General features: G+C 44.3%; 1 protein-coding gene across 1 annotated transcript in view; it reads left to right on the forward strand.

The window, feature by feature from the left end:
• Positions 1 to 19,075, forward strand: part of SMC5 (structural maintenance of chromosomes 5) — a 120,961-nt gene that overhangs the window by 33,047 nt on the left and 68,839 nt on the right. The window contains exons 8-10 of the mRNA XM_075685650.1: positions 2,510 to 2,571; positions 6,736 to 6,808; positions 6,968 to 7,085. Of these exons, the coding sequence (XP_075541765.1) occupies positions 2,510 to 2,571; positions 6,736 to 6,808; positions 6,968 to 7,085 (253 nt within the window). The remainder of the gene's footprint in view (positions 1 to 2,509; positions 2,572 to 6,735; positions 6,809 to 6,967; positions 7,086 to 19,075) is intronic.

The following is a 19,075-nucleotide window of genomic DNA, read 5'->3' on the forward strand; positions in this document are numbered from 1 at the left end:
TAATATTGCAGTGGCACACGAAGTATGGAAACCTTTAACCGCTTAACCGTTTTATTATTTTGACAATTTCCATGCCCAAATTGCTTATTTATTTTTAAATTTGATATTGAATATTTTTCTTCTAAATAAGCAAGTCTACGATATTGAAAAAAAAAAAGCAAATATGGAGTCAAATTAGCATATTAAAGTTTATTATTGCTCACGATAAAGGAGGGCAGTTACCTGCTGGTAAACAACAATAAAAAACAGAGCAAGAGCGCAGTGTAGAAAGTTTTATCATTCTGATAGTGCCTTAGCAGGGATGCCCATGAACGGAAACCGAGGAGGCTTCATGGGGATGTCATTCATGTCGATGCGCCGCCAATTACACGCACTCGTAATAGTGTCTTCTGAACGGTCTTCTTCATCTGATGAACTGCTAATTTCGAAGTCTTTGCAACTGCATTCGCTTGCAGAAATGAAGTACACTTCCGTGTCTGAATGAGTGAAATGAGTGAAAGCTGGACGACAGCGAAATGCTTTTTTTCTGAGACGACAGACCAGCAACACATGCGTCACCTCCACTGGACGGCATTTTTTTAACCCTTTCAGGGTAAATGACGTAAATGTACGACGCCGCGAACAAGCCCAAAGGGGTCGATGCCATATATTTACGGCACCGTTGGTACGTTTAAAAAGTGCGCCAATTTCCTAATTTTTTTCATTCCAGGCATGTGCTGCCACTATGTGGGAATACAGGGAAATTTTTTCTTGTGCCTCCCTCTTTCAGTTTTCATTGCATGGTTTGTTTTAAAGCTAGCTTGCTCTGGCATGTCTATACCACCACTCACGCATTGGCGGGCGGGCGGGCGGCAGTTTGGGTTTCGTTCCGCGGGCGGTTTCGGCTTCTTGCGCTCGTGTAACTGATGGCTATCTCGTTACTAATCGCTCGAAGGGCAGCCGCCTGTCTCTCGCTCGTTTACTGCTCACAGGGGTGAGCATAGGAAGGATGCTGCCGTGCATGCGTTTCTTTTTCTTTTCTTTTTTTGGGGAGACTCGCGATATCTAATTGCCTCTGGTCGGCGATAAGATGAAGATTAGCGGAAGTTTGTCACACGTTTTGCTTTTTTGACGGTCAGACAACCACACAGTTTTCTTGAGTGGGCTCACCTATGCAGTTCCATTACGCTATGGATAGAAATATTAGTGTAAGAACAGGAACATTTGAGACTTGCAAAATATTCCTGTGTGCACATTGCATTCTAAGCCTTAAACTATAACAATGCATCAAATTTTTTATTCTTATAAGTTTATTTCCTTGTTTTATTGTTGTTATTCATGAATAAAGAGTACATATATACCAACGAAAAATATTTTTTTCTCACTTTACGGTCACCCTAGAAGAATTATGGCACATTTTTTTTTTCAAAATAGGTCCCTCAGAAGAATTGGAATCTGCAGTAAAAAAAATCGACTCTGGGTGGTGGCATATGGCGAAAAAAAACTGACCCTGAAAGGGTTAAACACGAGTTGTTCCCCAAAGAAATGTGAAATGGCAGTGGGGAAAAAAAAGGAATTACTTGCTGGTGCTGCCATTTGCAGAGTAACATACCAGCTAGCCCGCAAATTAGTGTGTTTTGTTCAAAATGCTCAAAAGAAGATATTATCTCCAGCAGACGAGCTACACTCATCCGAAACGGTTTTGGGACAGTTCGGCAAAGACGAACTGAGTTCGTCCGAAACAATGGAGGAGTTGAGCAGCAAATTTTTTCCAGCATCTTTGCATTCGAGATTTCGAGATATCTGGAGTGCGGTGCAATAGCATTTCGAGATAAGAGGTGAAAAATACATGGTGTTGACACCACGCCAGGAAAAAATTTAGACTTAACCAGTATTTCGAGATATCAGAGTTTGAGTTAACGAGGTTTTATTGTACCAGTGCAGCACATCCATAACAGAAAATGTGCCATGGATTGTCGGGCAAGCCGGCTTCTCGCATTCATGGGCTTTATGTTGCTGTCAGTGGAAGCAGTGAGTTCAGTGTATCTAATGTCCAGATAGTTTGAGGGAGTTATTTTATGTGAGTATCGGTCAATAAGTTTTGTGTGTTCGACACAGAGAACAAATTTTTTTTTTTGGTGCGTTCATTATACAAGGTTCGGCTGTAGCACCAGATCTTCTGCTGAGTATTTATTTCTATCACAAACGAAGAGTGTGATTCCTACAGCTACAATTGCCTCCACTGCTAAAGTCAGCTGTAAGCATAAACAGTTGCAAGGTTTTGAATTGATGTAATTTAATGGTTTACATTTTGTAAGAGACAAAGAAGTTTTAAGTGGACGAGGACCAGCATTGCCCTTGTCCAATTAGCGCGTCTTCATATGTGTTTCCAGTGCGCTGGCTCCATTTATAAAATCGTGAACCGTCTGGGTTCATGATACTACTAGTGCGAGTGATGGTTCACTGTTTGCCTTTTAGCTTAGTAGCACTTGTTTGTGAATAATTTTTTGTATCCCTCTTGTCCTTTCAGTTCTTGTCAGTCAAGCATGAGCTTAGGAGAAAGATTCAAGAAGAGGAAGGGAGGAGTGAAAGGTGAGGTGTTCCATAATATCTACTGTCACAAAAGATTTTAATACTGCTTTCGCTTGTCTCCCTAGTGCTGGCCTAGGGAGACAAGCAGTTTGGCGCAGCAGTAAAGGATGTGTTCAGAACAGTGGCAGCTTTGCATGCCTTTCACATACTAGTTGCCTGCTAACACTGCTGGAGCTGCATGGTACTGTACCCCAGTTATGCAGCGTGGCTTGAGCAGGCATCCTGCCAGGTCACGGATGTTGCGTGCAGGTGTGCAGCGCCATGATTCCAGTAGCATTAGCTGCTTTATTTCTCTACGTTAGGGTCAAAACAACTTAGCATTTTAAGGGCAGGAGGGAGCTTTTCTAGCTGGCACAGGCACCCACATCAGTGAAAAGGTGCTATCTCCCACAAAAGGTGCCTGTTTATGATGCCTTCTTGGCAGCGAATTTTTTGAAAATGTATAAATTGTTAGTGTTGTAACTTGTTAGTTAGTTAGTTAGTTTGGGTTTAGTGGCACAAAGGCAACTAAGGCCATGCTGCGCCAGTCACAAGACAAAATAAAACGGAACGTTAGGGCAGGGAAACCTGCACTACATTATAGTTGGTGTAAATAACCAGTTTTTTCTAAAAAGTTGAAGAGGTTAGGAAATGGCACTAGGGGGTCATCTGCTAGTAATAGGGTAGGGTGTAATGGAATGTGCAATTTATACAGGCTGTGTAAAAACCTCCGTCTCAGTGTATTGATGTGTGGACATGTTATTAAGATGTGCATGACTGTAAGAGCTTCATTACATTTTTCGCAAGTTGGCGGGTTTTCTTTTCGGAGAAGGAAATTGTGCATCAGATGTGTGTGTCCAATTCGAAGTCGACACAAGATCACCTCGTAGAATCGTTGCTGGTGACTGCATGATTTCCACTCGCCAATTACAGGTTTAATTAGATGAAGCTTGTTGCTTAAACAAGTGTCCCAATCGCGTTGCCATTTTGACGTCAAGGCCTTCCGAATCGCATTTACACTGTCTTTATATGGAAGTGCTGTATTTTGAATGTTTTTGCATGCTGCCATTGATGCGCATCTATCCGCCACTTCGTTACCCAATATTCCAACATGGCTTGGTACCCAGCAAAACTTTATTGATCTGCCATATTTGTTTGATGTTAATGCATTCAAAATATCGCCTAACAAGGGTTCACTTTGGGATTTCATGTGTAGAGCCTTCAGTATGCTTAATGAATCTGTGTATATGACAGTGTTTTCAAGTTTGTCAGCAATGATCTTTTGAACTACCGTCCATATCGCGTACACTTCGGCTGTGTAGACAGAGGCATGCTGAGATAATCGAATACATGTTTCCCAATTTTCTGTTATGGCCCCTACACCCACGTGTTTTTCCGTTTTAGAGCCATCAGTATAAAATTCTATGTAGTTTATATATTTGTCTTGAAGAGAGCGGAATTCTTGTATAATGTGTTGATGTGGTGTGTCTCTTTTCTTTAGATGTGTTAGTGTCCAATCACATAACGCTGTGAAATCACACCACGGGGGTAAACGTTCTGGCTTTCTGGCAACCTGGAGGACTTCCCGAGGGATGTCATAATCCCGACAGTATTGTTAGTGTTGTGGAAGCACTCTGCACCAATGTGCTCCTATCACAACAGATATCTGTGTGTGTGCATCACACGTGGCAGTGCAATTGGCAGTCAGCTGCGTGTGTACTTCACAAGCATGGGTGAATGTACTGTGTACTCTGATGCCATACTGCATTCTGCACGAGGCCACTGCAAATAATGGCGTGCTTCAATTGAATATATTTCAAGGGTTTTTATGTGCAAGCAGCAGCTGTACGATTATGGATTACCGTATATACTCGATTCTAACATGCACTCTACTGTAACGCATACTCGTTTTCCATGACACACACACAAGAAAGAAAGAAAAAAGAAAAGAAAACTACTCTCAATTGTGATGCGCACCAATTTGCCGTGACCTAAAAAAAAGTCCTTCACAGTATTCCGCACCTCATTCTTTCATGCAGAAATGCAGCTTTCCCTCATTTGGAAAAACGAAGATTTACTCCCAATGCACTAAAGTTGCGATAAATAAAAAAAGTCGGCGAAAGTGTGACTCGATTGCGTTCGATTGCGAATCAAATTAGTACTTACGTACTACTACTATTAGTACTTACTAACTAAATTAACAAGCATGGTGTCACGTGTGCACAGGAAAACATGAACATGTCTCACTCAGTGGCCGCAGAAACTCTATCTAAATGCTTGAGTGCGGAAGCAGGAGCGAACGAATTGACCTATGCGCGACCGCTTGACTCAACGTGAACTAACGACGAGAGCACAGCATAGACTCGATGCATAGACTCTTGTCTCCATCACAGATCGCTTTCAACATAGGTCGCACCGTATGCAGCAGCCACTTAAGTAGTAGAACGACTCTCCTGTTCGCGCCAGTTCGAACGTTGTGAACGCTCGTGATGCAGCCCGTTTTCTATCTGTCTCCGTATATGTTGAACTCCAATGTCTTCGCTGTCGGCACTTCCATGCTGACAGAGCAAACGCAGAAATCGGGGTGACCTACTAGAGCACATGGAGGAGGCTACAGCAGCTAGGCTCGAAGTGTGTACGAGGCAGCCGTTTTGGAATGCCAGTAGCGATATGGTAATGCAGAATTAGGGTCGTACTTGATTCCAATGCGCATGCAATGTATGGACGCATTTTATTGGAAAAAAAGTGCACATTACATTCGAGTAAATACGGTATATAAAATTCCGTATTTTGTAAACCCTGGTTACCTTGACTTTTCTTTTCTCGGTTTTATGAGTTCATGTTGATGGGAGATTACGGTTTGTGTTTTAAGCAAGGAACGCTACCTTGTTCAAAATTTTGTGTGTTAGAATTTCCAGGGATGTTTCATAACATTTGCCAACCTTTTGGATGGTAGCAGCAGCTTTATGGTAAAAAAATAAAGCGCTTGCAGTCTGGGACATACATACTTATACAAAATACAGTAGAACCCCGCTGTTACGTTCCTCACTGCTGCGTTTTCCCGGCTGCTACGTCGTTTTCATCCGGTCCCGGCATAGCTTCCATAGGATTCAATGTATAAGGAACCCCGCTGTTACGTCGTAGCTGTGAAAACGTTCCCGCATGATACGTCGCAACTTGGCACCCCGAACCCGCCTGGGCTGAAGTAGGCAACGCGTTCCAACCGCCATTTTGGCTTTTGACGAGTTTTGGCTGGGCTTGGCCGGGCTTGGCTAAGGAACTGGCTGCAAAAAGCCGCACGCCAGTTCGAGAGGCCGCACTAAGTGGCCATTCGTGAAAAATGCTCTCACTATCATCACTGTGATTAGGGTCACCGCATGGTTGTTGGACGGGTCGACTCACGGAGGAAGGAAACTCGGGAGAGCCCCTCACGTCACTCTTTGTGAAGCAAAAGTGAAACCGGAAGTTGGCGTTGCTAGTGGCGTTGCTCCGCCTACCGGGACAGCTCTCCTCTCTTGTTTACATTTCTCCCACGCCGCGCCGCGCGCAACCGGGCTGCTCGGACGCGCGCGCTCCGCAGCAATACTAAACAGTCGTTAGCAGGTTAGCATGATTACGCCAAAGAGGGCAAAATTTCCCGCGGATATTCCTTCGTCCGTTGCCATTGCCGTGGCGCGGTGACGACGAGGAGCACGAGCCGCATGATGCCGGGCAGTGGCCAAATCCTAGCTTTGGAGAAGCCGTCGCGGCTCTAGACCTCTGCAGGTACGTCGCACCTCACAGCGACGCTGACAGCAATGCGGCCTTCCAGGCTATTGAGAAACGTGTGGCGATTTCTACCGAGCGAAAGAAACGGCAAGCCATCATGATAGGCTTTTTTAAGTCCTAAGCGCACTCTGTGGAAATAAATTGTCTATAGTTGAAGCTGCCCTTTTTTTCATTCATTTTCGGAGCTTTCCTCACTGTTGCGTTTTCTCGGCTGTTACGTTTTTTTCCCCCGGTCCGGTGAAAAACGTATGAACGGGGTTCCACTGTATACCTTATTCTAATATTACAAGTACTCCAACCAAAATTTATCATGATTTCCTTTATCTGGACTGCCTCACAATTGTGCAGTGCTATTAAGGGACAAATACATATGCACAGCAACAATAACTGCATTCATATTTCCTTTCTTGTATTCAGGATGAAGAAGTATGTTGACGAAGTTGCTGGAATTGAGCGAGAAGTTGCTGAATCATCAAGAGAAGATGTAGAGGTCAGTCACATTAGCAGTCTGTTTTGTTTTATCTGCCTTGTTGACAAAAGACAAAGCACTATTTTCCTATTGCTCTCTTTCATTTATTTATTTATTCATTTAGTGCTGAGATACCTTGGGGCGTCAGTCCTCGAATGCCATGATTTCTGTTGCTTGCAGGAAAAGATTAAAGAACTGCAAGGGGAAATACAGGCATGCAACCAAGAGATCGGCAGCGTCAGCAATGAGAGGGCTACGGCAGAGAACTTTATCAGGGACAAGCAGCGTGAAAGCAATGGTAATGATCTTGTGTAGTAGTTTCATTCCTGCTTTTGCTGTTCTTGTGCTCAGATTTCTTATATGGACACTAAAAATAACATTGAATTGATCTTGAATTGTTAAATGGCCCGTTTAGAAACATTAACATTAATTTTAGGTCGCTTAGCTTTAAAAAAATGTCCTGCTCAATTTTTCCTGGGATTCAAACCACTCTTGCCAAATGGGCTTTCCTTCTTAGCTGTGCCTGCAATCTCCGAGGTCATTCTCTATTGGGTGCTATGGCCTTTTCCAAGTCAGAGGTACACAGAGAGAAGACATCATAATAGTACCACGAGAAGTGCTGAAAAATATGAATAAAAAAATAATGTGAAAAGGTAGCTTCAGGAAGTCCTTTTGTTGGAAGGTGCAATAAATTGGCCAAATCACTATTTATTTCACGTTGAAATGCAATGTATTGAACATTTTGTGAAATATTGGCTAAATTTTACCAATTAATAAAAACAACAATATACATCCTCATAACTGTTGGTATATTTTCACAGAAGCAGTGGTCTGAATGCTGTCTAATGTTTCAGTCATTTTTCTCACTTATGTAGACTCTGTTCTCGGTCCGAGTGACACTTTGGACTTATTGAAGTACTAATCCTGCATTTTAGGTAGGGGTGTGTCAGGAGGAGGAGGAGTGAACATTTATTTTTGAAACAGTATCCAGGGTATCCAGTAACCCTCTGGCTTTCACTGCCTCTTTGGCCCTGGCGATGAGGCATCGTTGTTGTTCCAGGTTCTCGGAGACGAGCTTGGCCTTCCATGTTTCAATGAGGTCTTCGCTTTCTTGTCTGGCGTTGGTCTTTCGGTGAAGGCAATACGACACATCTGCATCTAGGTGCTGTGGACACTCGAGGATCAGGTACACCAAGATGTCCAGTATGCTGCACATTGAGCAGTGGTATCCTTGTAGCATTGGGTAGAGTCTGGGCAGGAGTATTTTGTGGGTGTAAGTGTTACTCTGTAGTCTTCTGAGTGTGGTACTTTCTTCTTTGTTGAGCTTTGGGTGACGTGGTGGGTACGCCCTGCGTTCCAGCCTGTGATGTTGAAGGACTGCTGAGTGGATGATGGGCACGGTCTCTGTCCCCGCTAACACAGACCGGGCATCTCAAGAGTGGGAACGGTTGGCCTGGCAGGTGTGACGTCGGGCCCGAGGCGTGTGCCGCTTCGTTCTCCTCCAGCTCCTCATGCCCAGGAACCCATGTCATGCAAGTGTAGGAGATCCGAGTGCTGCAGTGCTTCAATATCTTTAGTGCTTCTGCCGACACGCGACCCTTAGCGTAGTTCTTGACAGCTACTTGGAAGAATCGGAAAAGACGACAGCTGCGTCCATGCATGTAGTAGTTGCTAAGGCGATTGCCGCCTCTTCTGCAGGCTGAGGGTTTTGCGCGGACTGTAGCAGACGCTGAGGGCCATCATCATCATCATCATCATCGTCATCATCATCAGCCTGGTTACGCCCACTGCAGGGCAAAGGCCTCTCCCATACTTCTCCAGCAACTCCGGTCATGTACTAATTGTGGCCATGTCGTCCCTGCAAACTTCTTAATCTCATCCACCCACCTAACTTTCTGCCGCCCCCTGCTACGCTTCCCTTCCCTTGGAATCCAGTCCGTAACCCTTAATCACCATCGGTTATCTTCCCTCCTCATTACATGTCCTGCCCATGCCCATTTCTTTTTCTTGATTTCAACTAAGATGTCATTAACTCGCGTTTGTTCCCTCACCCATCTGCTCTTTTCTTATCCCTTAACGTTACACCCATCATTCTTCTTTCCATAGCTCGTTGCGTCATCCTCAATTTGAGTAGAACCCTTTTTGTAAGCCTCCAGGTTTCTGCCCCGTAGGTGAGTACTGGTAAGACACAGCTGTTATACACTTTTCTCTTGAGGGATAACGGCAACCTACTGTTCATGATCTGAGAATGCCTGCCAAATGCACCCCAGCCCATTCTTATTCTTCTGATTATTTCCGTCTCATGATCCGGATCCGCCGTCACTACCTGCCCTAAGTAGATGTATTCCCTTACTACTTCTAGTGTCTCGCTACCTATTGTAAATTGCTGTTCTCTTCCGAGACTGTTAAACATTACTTTAGTTTTCTGCAGATTAATTTTTAGACCTACTCTTCTGCTTTGCCTCTCCAGGTCAGTGAGCATGCATTGCAATTGGTCCCCTGAGTTACTAAGCAAGGCAATATCATCAGCGAATAGCAAGTTACTAAGGTATTCTCCATTAACTTTTATCCCCAATTCTTCCCAATCCAGGTCTCTGAATACCTCCTGTAAACATGCAGTGAATAGCATTGGAGAGATCGTACCTCCCTGCCTGACGCCTTCTTTATTGGGATTTTGTTGCTTTCTTTATGGAGGACTACAGTGGCTGTGGAGCTGCTATAGATATCTTTCAGTATTTTTACATATGGCTCGTCTACACCCTGGTTTCGTAATGCCTCTGTGACTGCTGAGGTTTCGACAGAATCAAATGCTTTCTCGTAATCAATGAAAGCTATATATAAGGGTTGGTTATATTCCGCACCTTTCTCTATCACCTGATTGATAGTGTGAATATGGTCTATTGTTGAGTAGCCTTTATGGAATCCTGCCTGGTCCTTTGCTTGACAGAAGTCTAAGGTGTTCCTGATTCTATTTGCGATTACCTTAGTAAATAGTTTGTAGGCAACGGACAGTAAGCTGATCGGTCTATAATTTTTCAAGTCTTTGGCGTCCCCTTTTTTATGGATTAGGATCATGTTAGCGTTCTTCCAAGGTTCCGGTACGCTCGAGGTCATGAGGCATTGCGTATACAGGGTGGCCAGTTTCTCTTGAACAATCTGTCCACGATCCTTCAACAAATCTGTTGTCACCTGATCCTCCCCAGCTGCTTTCCCCTTTTGCATATCTCCCAAGGCTTTCTTTACTTCTTTCGGCGTTACCTGTGGGATTTCGAATTCCTCTAGACTATTTTCTCTTCCATTATCGTCGTGGGTGCCACTGGTACTGTATAAATCTCTATAGAACTCCTCAGCCACTTGAACTATCTCATCCATATTAGTAAGGATATTGCCGGCTTTGTCTCTTAACGCAAACATCTGATTCTTGCCAATTCCTAGTTTCTTCTTCACTGCTTTTAGGCTTCCTCCGTTCCTGAGAGCATGTTCAATTCTGTCCATATTATACTTCCTTATGTCAGCTGTCTTACGCTTGTTGATTAACTTCGAAAGTTCTGCCAGTTCTATTCTAGCTGTAGGTTTAGAGGCTTTCATACATTGGCATTTCTTGATCAGATCTTTCGTCTCCTGCGATAGTTTACTGGTATCCTGCCTGACGGAGTTACCACCGACTTCCATTGCACACTCCTTAATGATGCCCACAAGATTGTCGTTCATTGCTTCCACACTAAGGTCCTCTTCCTGAGTTAAAGCCGAATACCTGTTCTGTAGCTTTATCCGGAATTCCTCTATTTTCCCTCTTACCGCTAACTCATTGATCGGCTTCTTATGTACCAGTTTCTTCCGTTCCCTCCTCAGGTGTAAGCTAATTCGAGTTCTTACCATCCTATGGTCACTGCAGCGCACCTTGCTGAGCACGTCCACATCTTCTATGATGCCGGGGTTAGCGCAGAGTATGAAGTCTATTTCATTTCTAGCCTCGCCGTTCGGGCTCCTCCACGTCCACTTTCGGCTATCCCGCTTGCGGAAGAAGGTATTCATTATCCGCATATTATTCTGTTCCGCAAACTCTACTAATGACTCTCCCCTGCTATTCCTAGTGCCTATGCCATATTCCCCCACTCCTTTGTCTCCCGCCTGCTTCTTGCCTACCTTGGCTTTAAAGTCGCCCATTAGTATAGTGTATTTCGTTTTCACTCTACCCATCGCCGATTCCACGTATTCATGGAAGCTTTCGACTTCCTGGTCATCATGACTGGATGTAGGGGCGTAGACCTGTACAACCTTCATTTTGTACCTCTTATTAAGTTTCACAACAAGACCTGCCACCCTCTCGTTAATGCTATAGAATTTCTGTATGTTACCAGCTATATTCTTATTAATCAGGATTCCGACTCCTAGTTCTCGTCTCTCCGCTAAGCCCTGGTAGCACAGGACGTGCCCGCTTTTTAGCACTGTATGTGCTTCTTTTGGCCTCCTAACTTTACTGAGCCCTATTATATTGCATTTACTACCCTCTAATTCCTCCAGTAGCACTGCTAGACTCTCCTCACTAGATAACGTTCTATTCTAGCGTGAAACGTTGCCAGGTTCATATTCCAGTGGTGGCCTGTCCGGAGCCAGGGATCCTCAGCACCCTCTGCTGCGTCGCAGGTCTGACCGCTGCCGTGGTCAGTTGCTTCGCAGCTGCTGGGGACTTAGGGCCGGGGTTTGATTGTTGTGTTCATATAGGAGGTTGTGGCCAAGTACTGCACCAGGGTGGCCAATCCTGCTCTGGTGAGGGAGTGCGTTACAAGTTCTGGTCACCGGGATCAGGCCACACTCCAGGCCTGCTTATGCAATTTTATCAACACGCGGATCTTTTTTTTTTTTTAAATCCGGTGGAAAATTGTTGGCACCGGGATTCGAACCACGGACCTCTTGCACGCAAGGCAGGTGTTCTACCTCTACGCCACCGCTGCACCGCTTGCACGCTGAGGGTGTAAGCGGTTCTTTGCGAGTATTTGGCTGCGTCAGTGTATCTGGCATTTGGGTCTTGCCTGTGTCTTCTCCATAGGGCATCCACTCAGGCTTGTCTTCCTTCCTTGTGGTACGTGAGGTGCATGTTGCGTGGAAATGGTGCTATGCACAGGGATTCGCCGATGTTTGGAGGAGTTTTCTTTTGGGTATGTGGTGGCTATAAAGGTTTCACCATAGCTCAGCCGTTGCAGCATGGATGTTCTGGTGGGCATGAGCTTCAGTCCTTCTAATTGACTGGCTTTATGAGCTTCAGCTAGTTCTTGCCAGGTGTTGTGTACGCCCATCTTGAGAAGTCTCGTAGTTGAAGCCATGGATAGTAGGCCCAGGGTGATTTTGATCGCGTTGCATATTCGAATGTTAAGCTTTTCTACCTCTGCATTCTTCAGCATGAGGTAGGGCGTGCCGTATGTTATTCGACTGGCGAAAAGTGTGTGCGTCACACATAGTTTGTCTTGTTCTTTAAGTCCACTTCTTGGCTTGCAACTCTCCTGACGAGATGCATGAGCTGTGATAGCGTTCGCTGTAGTCACGGGGAAATGGCTGCCCTGGCCTCGTCTTTGTGGATGGGTAGCCCTAGAACTCGTAGATTTTCCACTTTTGGGATGGGCGTTCCTTTAGAATCGGGCTCATAGTAGCTGGGTGGTCTGCCTCTCATTCTTGACATGAGGATGAGTGTTCCGACTTTTTGGGAGCAGAACGGAGGCCGCATTTTTGGAAGTGGCTCTCGATGGTATCTATTGCTTCCTGAAGGCATATTTCTTGCGTTCCGGTGTTTGTGGCCCTTGTCCATAACCTGATGTCATCTGCATAAAAAGCATGTCGTAGGTCTGGTATGGTGTCGAGGAGGCCGGGCAGTTTGATCATGGCGACATTGAAGAGCAACGGCGATATGACCAAACCTTGCGGGGGGCCTTTTCTCGGTAGTCCGAAGCTGTCACTGCGCAGGTTGTATATTCCAACTGGGGCCATGCGGTCCATGAGGAAATTCCTGACAAAGTCGTATGTCCGAGACACGCATCCCAGGTCTTCGAGGTTGCAGAAGATAGCTTTGTGACTGACGTTGTGTCAATATAAAAATTTTCTGATACAAGCCAGATACGAATACTTAGCTGTGAATATTGATTAATGGTAAGCAGATGCATTTATTAACAAGTTTTTTTACTTTAAAGGGGCCCTGAACCACTTTTTATTGAAGTGGAGAAAGGCATTTGAAGTGAAAATAGGCTATTACAGAAATACTTTGCTGCAAAAAGTACTTCAATGCGTTCAGCAGAAGTGGAGTTATTGGCAATCAAACACGGCTTCGGCTGTGCTCCCGTTCCTTCTTCATTGCCTTGCACTGCGAAGGCTATGACGCAGTGGGCCGTGCCCATAACACTTTGCCTTCTAAATGTCACTGTAGCACGCTGTTCAAATTTCATTTTGGATGTTCATGTAGATGCCACGACTTCCGCCTTTGGTGCCTACGATGCGCCAAACGCAGTTGTCCTCGGCGAGCCACAGTGCGCTTAACCAGTAGACTCATCACGGCATCCTCATGGCGGACGTGGTATCTAGGCCATGTAGCCAATCACAGCTTGATGTCAGCTATCAGCCAATAGGAGCTGTCTAAGGGAATGATGAACTAAAGCATCCGATGACGAAATAGGTAGTCCAGGAGAGAGTGAGGGCAGGGCTTTCTGTTGAAAAGAGAGCGTTTGAGAGAAAGGTGACTTTGCGTTCTGCTTGCGAGCTCCACGCACTGCATACAACAGCAAAACTTGGCTGAGATGTTCACAGCAGTATATGCTACTCACAGACTATGTTATTTCACGAAGCCCGAGGTGTGGTTCAGGGCCCCTTTAGCATGTTGGAACATCAGCAGTTGTGTTTCTGACAGGAAAATGTAGAGTAAGTCATTACATTAAGTTCTTGTTTATTTGACGCCTGTTAATCTAGAACATTGAGTAATTCACACTATCTCTCTGGTCTTGCCAAGCTGTGAATTATGCAGCATCAAATGCCGATTAACTTGGAGGAATTTGGGCCTCTGCCAGTTGTCGCTCAATGCATTTGTTGTCAAGTCACAAGCTCAAGAGGGCAAGTAGCACTACAAAAGTAATGACATATGAGCCATGCAAAAGCTGTGCTAGCAGCCAGCCAAAATAAACTGGTGGTCTACTGTTCGCTATGACCATTGTCTAGAAAATGACGGAAGCGCAGCATCTTCTCTTCTCCCTGCATTTTGCTCCACATGCATGCAATACTCTTGTAGCATGGCATATGCAGCGAGCCTTTTCCATTTTCCTTCAGTGTGAGGCACCGGACCGACTCACTGTCGTTAAAATACTGCATTTGCAAACGACCACAAATTAACATGCAGTGTGAAGATGGTGGAGGACACCTTTGACTGCTATAAAAACGATATTACGATTAAAATCCTAAAAAGGATTGTGTAATGCACCCATATTTGTACGTTTAGGATTGAGTCCTTTAGCAAAGTGCGATGTGGTAGGCACCGTGGTAACACCTATAGCGGATTGCGCATTGTCCGTGGCATCTGGTCAAGTACCAGGTCCAACTCGGGTGCACATCACGGTTCCGAAACGCCCACTGCTTAATCCTAAACTGTTATAACAGGAGCGGGACATGCTGCACTGAGGCAGCTGGCATATTTGCATGGCAAGGACGCGTGGATGGGCACCATTGTAGTGGATTTCCCATTGAACCTACAATCTATAAAAAACATTCTTATTGCAGTTGGACACGTTTCTGTTAATTACCCCCATTCCCTTTCAACGCACTCACTTGTACCCTTGGTTCATAGGCCCTTGCCACATAGAGGTTGTCTTTCCCCTGAAGCTTCGTCGTCCAAAACACATGTGAGGAATCTCATTACCTCTCACATGGCTAGCAGTATATTTTATTTGTCTCTATTATTCGTATCATATCTAACATTAGAAAACTGTCTAATACATTGTTTTTGAATCGAATGTGAATATTAAGCACAAATATATTTATCTGGTGTTGTCAACTTTTGAATACTCGAACACTCCTACATTTCAGCCCTGCTTAATTTTTGCCTTCATTGTTCCTTTAAGGCTTCCTTTGACTGACCCTTTGAAATTTGTGTTACCAGACTGTGGGTACTATTTTTCTTTTCTAATGCAAGAAAGCTTATAAAGGACCAGAAACAAAAAAAGATATTCACTGCAACGTGTCCTTGTAGCACTGCAGGCAGAACAACCAAGCCGAAGCACATTTGTAAGAGCGCTGCCATATTTAGTTCTAGGTTTGATATTCACTTCTAAGGAATTAAATGCAAAATTTTATTTAGTTATCTCTGACTTTTTCAGAGGAAAATGTGCTGCTGTTTGTGTTCACGTTAATATGATTCAAACCTGAATGTAGAGGAATAGCATGAACATGCAGAACTGTTGGCATGAGAAGCAGGTAGCAGGCACACTGTTTGCTTCACTAGTTTGTCATCTAATAGGTGCATATTTACTCAAAAATATCTCGAACACAAATGTAGGCCGACGTCTACGTATTGCTCTCCAAGAATTAAAAAAAAATTAATTAAAATATGGGTCGACCCATATCTTTTCTGTAAAATGAAACGTTTAGACATGATACCTTTTTATTTATGGTAAGCTTGCCTACCAAGTCTCGCTAGTTGATGCCACAAGAGGCATCCTCATCGGAAGTGCCGAAGAAGTCATCCTCATTGAATGTTTCGCAGACATCCTACTCGGTGCTGTCGAATGTATTAGATAGGTAGCATTTTTTAACTGCAGTCTGGATATGTTCCAGAGTGGCTTTAGGGCAGGTGCAATGGCGAAGCTTCCTAAGCTCGAAATTTTGCTAGCTTTGCTCAGGAATATAGGTCGACATTCTTTGGTCGCGGATATAGGCTGATAGCTATATATGTTGACCTATAACCGACCTAAAATCAGTGAAGTTTTCGAAGCAAGCCCAGCAGGCATGCACCCGCCTGCAGCGGCGCTGCACCAGTTCCCATAGCAACAGACAATTGTAAGGTGCCTGCCTCTTAACGTACTGGCGTACTGAGTTTTCATTGTGTGCATTGCAAACTTTGTCAGGCATCAGTCCCTAATTTCTTGTTTTCATTTTTCCTAGACACTCAACATTTAGGTGGGGCTTTGCCCCCCTTGGCTTCTCCTATGTGTAGCTTCCAGTACCCTAGCAAAGACGAAGAGAGAGAAAGCTGTTTATCAGTGCAATAATGCCACTTGTAATTGAAGGATTCGAAAAATGTTTCGGCAGCAGATTTGTGAGACAATGTCCTATAACCCTTTAAGGATGGCACTTATAAATACCCGGAAAAGCTGTTTATTTTCGATCTAAATGTGCAAAGCACGTTGAGAATAAGCATAATAAATGAAAAGAAAAATGATCTTGCATATACTTTTTCAGCAATACGAGGGGCACACCAGGCAGAAAACTGGAAGTGGGCGTCACCTTAAGCCACCTGTGGCTTCATTTGAAATTTCTACAGATGGCTCTCGTCATATGTGATCCAGAGGCATACATTTCATTTGCTTCACATTCCACGTGTGACACCATTACAGCTGGAGACCTTGTATCGGTGTCTCTCCTCTGACCTGTCTTTTAGTCTTGGCTGAAAAAATTTAGCCATGAACTTCGTACTTAATGCCAACACTCGGCAAGAAAAATTTTTTTTCTTGTGTGTTGCCTGTAGGCAACACTTCTCAGTGAAGGTTAACAGTGAGGCCAGTGTATGATTGGTTAGAAAAGTGTTTCAGGACCCCTTTAAAGCATATGCAGGAAATACTAGAGAGTTTTAGAATAGGGGCCCCAAAAGTTTGGGGCCCCGAAAAAATAGCCTCGAAGCCACTGCGCATGTGCGAGATGCAAAGTGAGGTGTGGTTTTGCATCGGGCATGCTATTTCACTGATTTAGCGGGAGCCCCAAAAGCTGCCCCAAAAGATTTGCTTCAGCAAACCTGGCGGCACCCATCGAAGCGATGGCTTGAACCTAGTACCAAACTGTGCCTGATCCGGGGTAACGTGTGAAGTTCACAAGCTAGTAGAAGCGATCGTGGTTATTGCCTTCTCTAAACTAGCGTATGTTATGAAGATTGATTCCTCAGATGCCATTGATTCTGAATTTGATTATCGATTTCATGGCTTGTAGGCCTAACATGGCGTAGCTTGGCTGATTAAGGCCCGTAAAGTTGCTTACTCAAAACTAAGCACACCTGATTGCTTTGCTGTTCATAGAATAACCTCTAAATTGTAAGTAAATGCCAATAACAGGAAAGTCAAAATTACTCTTTTTATCATAAAATGGTATATTTTATTTAATTATTTCTACTAGCTTTCTTTTGATGCCGTAGGGGTGCTGTCAATGCGATACACTATCTGCAAATGCAAAGCCCTATTCTAAAACTCTTCACTCCTGTGTGTCCCAACGCTAGCACCCACAAAGTTCTTTGGGGCCCCTATTCTAAAACTCTCTACTGTTGGGCTAAATGTCTTTTAGGTATCGCCTTACCCTTTGGCTGCTACTCGCAAGTACAGTAGAACCTCATTCATACGTTTTGGAAAAAACGCAAGAAAAAAACATACTAACCAGGAAAGCGTAGTATCCGAAGTAACTAAAAAAATTTGGCAGACTCAACTATTGTTAACATCTATGTAATGTGAAACGTCGCACAGATCGTTGCGGCATGAGACGCCCACGCATGTCGAGCTGGTGGAGCTCTGGCGGCCTGCGACACGTTTTGTTGTGTTCTTATTGCGTGATGTTTTAAGAGAGCGACGAGGAACCAAAACGAAATCGAGCTGGTGGGTGACGCCGGATGCCGCTGAAGCAAAACATGATGCCCACATTGTGCCACCTGCAGCTAGGAATGGCGGTGCGTTTAGATTATCGCCTATTAAAGGTGTGCAGTACACTACCAATGGCACTATGCACAACGCACCGTGAAACAGATAAGCAAAGATGCTCATCGCAATATGATTGGCGGTGATTGCTGTAAATGCCCCGTACGATGACCCCGGAGATTTGCTGGTACCGAAATGACAAACTGAATGTGCGCCGGCGTTTTCACGCGATATGGGCGATGAAGCTGCCGCGGTGGGCAGCTATATACTGTTTTCGATTGCACGCGCCCTGCGCATTTTCTTGTTTGCATAGAATCTAACAATCGGAAAATGTATCATACGATCGCAGTGTGGTGATGTACTGAACGTTGCTGCCAAAAATTTGTGTTTTCTGAAAACATATGAACTGGTAAAAAATGAGCGTAAGTGTATTGGGTCATTTTTTGTGTCCTCGATTGCGAACGTTGGTGCCGGGAAAACATACATACTGGCAAAGTATCAACGAGGTTCTACTGTAGGCTCATTTTGTCTTTTCAGCACGTTGCCTGCCTCTCAAGAAGCAAATTGTGCAAAAATGACCATTGTGTACCTGTTGTAATATGTAAAGAGAGAGAGGTCGTAAAGAGACCTAAAGCTTGCGAGATAAATTTCTAATGGCAGGTGGAGCAAATATCTCGGTGCTCTGTTGCTCTGTCTCAGCAGGACAGCCATAGCAAATCAGTGTGTAAAGTCCGTCTGCACTTTGACAGACAAAGGGATTTGTAAGCTGTTGATGAATACTGCGTTGAAAGAAAGTGGCAACGAAAAAACAGTTTCCATGCAACACGAAATGTCCACTAAACAAGCGCCCGAAAAAAAAAAAAAAAAAAAAACTGGAAGTCAAAGGGTTAAAAAAAGGGAACTAGAGCAATTAAACTAAGACCATAGAAGTTAATGTGCACTGTTGTAATTTCGATGTAATAAAGGAGATTTGTACAACCAGTCCTCTTCTGTGGTTTTAAATACGATTATCCGTCTGAACCATTCATATACTGCTCCATTTGATACTTAACAGGTAGCACTGTGGAAGCCACAGAATAGTGTGGTCATTGAAGTCTCATGTTGCGTGTTCCGCAGTGCAACCATTTTTAATCTGCGACACTTTCTATGGAATAACTACTTTGTACATTACAACTACAACTTGCAGATGTAAGGCTATGTCGATGATGAAACAACTTTTATTGAAAATGGCAAATGTCAGAGGAGTTTATCTCCCCCCTATTAGATGGTGCCTAGGAGCCCTTGGGTCCTAGTGGCATCTTCAGCTTGCCTGAAGACTTGTACTTTGACCTCACTGTCTGAGCTGAATAGAGTGGTCTCCCACAGCTCCGCATTCGTATATGTGTTGTTTGGCCCCTGCACTGTGTTGGGGCAAGCCCAGATTGCG

This window comes from Dermacentor variabilis, chromosome 3 (assembly GCF_050947875.1).
Source record: "Dermacentor variabilis isolate Ectoservices chromosome 3, ASM5094787v1, whole genome shotgun sequence".
In the NCBI taxonomy this organism is placed as follows: Eukaryota; Metazoa; Arthropoda; class Arachnida; order Ixodida; family Ixodidae; genus Dermacentor; species Dermacentor variabilis.